Source organism: Micromys minutus (genome assembly GCF_963924665.1).
Source record: "Micromys minutus genome assembly, chromosome: X".
Lineage (NCBI taxonomy): Eukaryota > Metazoa > Chordata > Mammalia > Rodentia > Muridae > Micromys > Micromys minutus.
This window is the reverse complement of record NC_137970.1, coordinates 47,501,848-47,504,184: the sequence shown is the minus strand read 5'-3', so window position 1 is coordinate 47,504,184 and position 2,337 is coordinate 47,501,848. Positions and strand designations below refer to the sequence as shown.

The following is a 2,337-nucleotide window of genomic DNA, read 5'->3' as shown; positions in this document are numbered from 1 at the left end:
AGGCTTGCAGGGCATCAGATGCTGAATACCCAGGAAAGAGACAGACAGAAATACAGGGAAGAGCCTAGCTGAGGTAACCATGGAAAGTATGACTCTGTCTCTCTTTGTCTCTCTCTGTCCCCCCCCCCCCTTCTCTCTCCTGAGAAATTATTCTGGCATTTTCTGTCTCTCTAGAAGAAGCTGTCATTTATTTTTAAAGCCAAAGAAAGGAGAGATGTGAATTAGCTATCCATAGACTCCAAACAATAGAAAAAACACACGTAAATGACCAAACAAGGCAGAACAAGGAGAAGCAGAAGAGGATGGCTCAGATGGTGATTTTGCCAGGTTCCTGTCTGCAGCTTCAAGTCACTCTTCCCTTTGCCCTTTTCTTTTCCTGATCAGCAAAATGCCAGCCAAGGCCAGCTTATCCTGGGGGAGGTCAGAGAGGAGGGTTCAGGAGAAATAACTTCAACAAACACTCGAAACATCTCTTCATTTACTGTAAAATCCTGTTTAATGTGTAACATTTGCAGAGAGAGTGGCCTTGGGAACTGGGACTGGGGGCAGCCCTGAACAACCCCCACTCCAGTTTCTCTGCCTGTTTCTCCCTCTAGAACTCCCTCACCCTAGATGTGGCCTCCTTTTCCTCCTGTCAGGCAGCAAGGCAAGCTCCCCTCCTTTCTCCATCCACCATGTAGAGCCCCTTCTCTACTCCACTTGCCCACATCCCTCCCCACTGACATGACTCCCAAAGTGGGGTACCTGACAGCATGGTGGTTAAGATTCGTTTCCTAATTGGAAACACCTTCAGAACGTCTCATTCCTCGGTCTCACGGAAAGGGAGAGGGGAAGGTAAAAGGGTATAGGCAGAAAGAATTGCCCACACCCTCCATAACCTTGAGCCCTGATGCAGAAGTGGCTCCCCACTCCCCAGCCCGCCACATCTTTGACTGAAGGCTCTCTGAGGAAGGGGAGTAGGGAGGGAGGGAAGTAATCCCTAGCAGGCTGTGGCCTGCTCACCGGTGTAGGAGAAGGCGGGGCAGGCCTGGGCAGGGTGAGGGAAGGCTTGGATGGGAGGTTGCCTGGTACAGGGCATCAGCAGGCTGAGCATCGGTCGCTCTTCTCAGCCAGCCCGGCCCCAGTGCCAGGGCTACGGCGCAGTATGTCCTTCAGAGAGCCATCCTGCTCGCTCAGCAGCTTGTTGATCTCATTCTGCTTGTATTCAGGTGAGAGGCGGTGGCCGAAGCCCGAGCCCTTGCGAGAGGGCGGATTGGAGCGGCGCTGAGCACGGCGGGCACAGGCCCGGATGATGAGGTACACCACCTCCGCCACGTTGAGGATTATGCAGATGCCGGAGGCGGCGAGCATAAAGACAGTGAAGACGGTTTTCTCGGTGGGGCGGGACACGAAGCAGTCCACTGTGTTGGGGCAGGGGAAGGCCTCACACTTGACCAGCCGCACCATGGCATAGCCGGGGTATAGCAGATAGAAGACATACATGAAGACAGCCTCGAACAGCAGCCGAAACACCACACTGATGACATAGGTCCACCACAGTGTCCCTGAGATGTGCACCTTGTGCCTCTTTACCTCTTCCAGGTGAAGGGGGTCCCCATGCCCCTCAAGCCGTAGCATTTTCTTTTCTATGTGCTGTTGGTGAGCCACGTGCATTGCCACAAGGAGAGCTGGGGTGGAAACCAAGATAAGTTGCAGGGACCATAGGCGCACGTGGGAGATGGGGAAAAAGTGGTCATAGCAGACGCTGTTGCAGCCCGGCTGGAGGGTGTTACAGATGAAAGAAGACTTCTCATCACCCCACACGCTCTCGGCAGCCACCACCAGCACCATGATTCTGAAGATAAAGATGACGGACAGCCATACTCGGCCAATGGCTGTGGAATGCCGATTCACGCCACTGAGCAAGGTGTATAGACCTGTCCAGTTCATCCTGCCTCATTCACACCTGTGAAACAAGAGGCAGGAAACAAGTCAGACTAGGGCAGGGTACTGGGCATAACAATGCTGCCTCCCCTGCCCCCATCTCCTCTAAGAGCTGGTGACAGGCAAGCAAGGATAGTCATTGCTTTCCCTCTTGGCGCCAGCCCTTCCTCCTTCGCTTGACTCGACCCCTCTGCGCCCCATCCCCTTTTTCACTTACATCTGGCATTCATTCCTGGAGTCCCTTTCTTCACCAGGCCTATCTTATTCTGTTATTAGCTCGCTCTTCTGGCTCCTCCCTCCTCCCTCCTTTACACCTGACTTATGGCAAACCCAGATAGCCCGGTTACCTCGGGGAGCGCCTATCCTTGAGGCCACCCAGACAGCTCCCCTATGGTCTCATGTCTGTGTTGGGGG

The 2,337-nt window shown here is 54.0% G+C and overlaps 1 protein-coding gene across 1 annotated transcript; it reads right to left on the bottom strand.

Moving 5' to 3' along the window:
* Positions 1–1,077: 1,077 nt before the first annotated feature.
* GJB1 (gap junction protein beta 1) lies at positions 1,078–1,929 on the bottom strand (the record flags this gene model as incomplete). The annotated part of the gene is made up of 1 exon (XM_080909704.1): positions 1,078–1,929. One exon carries the CDS (start codon positions 1,927–1,929, stop codon positions 1,078–1,080), a length of 852 nt encoding a protein of 283 aa, XP_080765830.1.
* Positions 1,930–2,337: the final 408 nt, after the last annotated feature.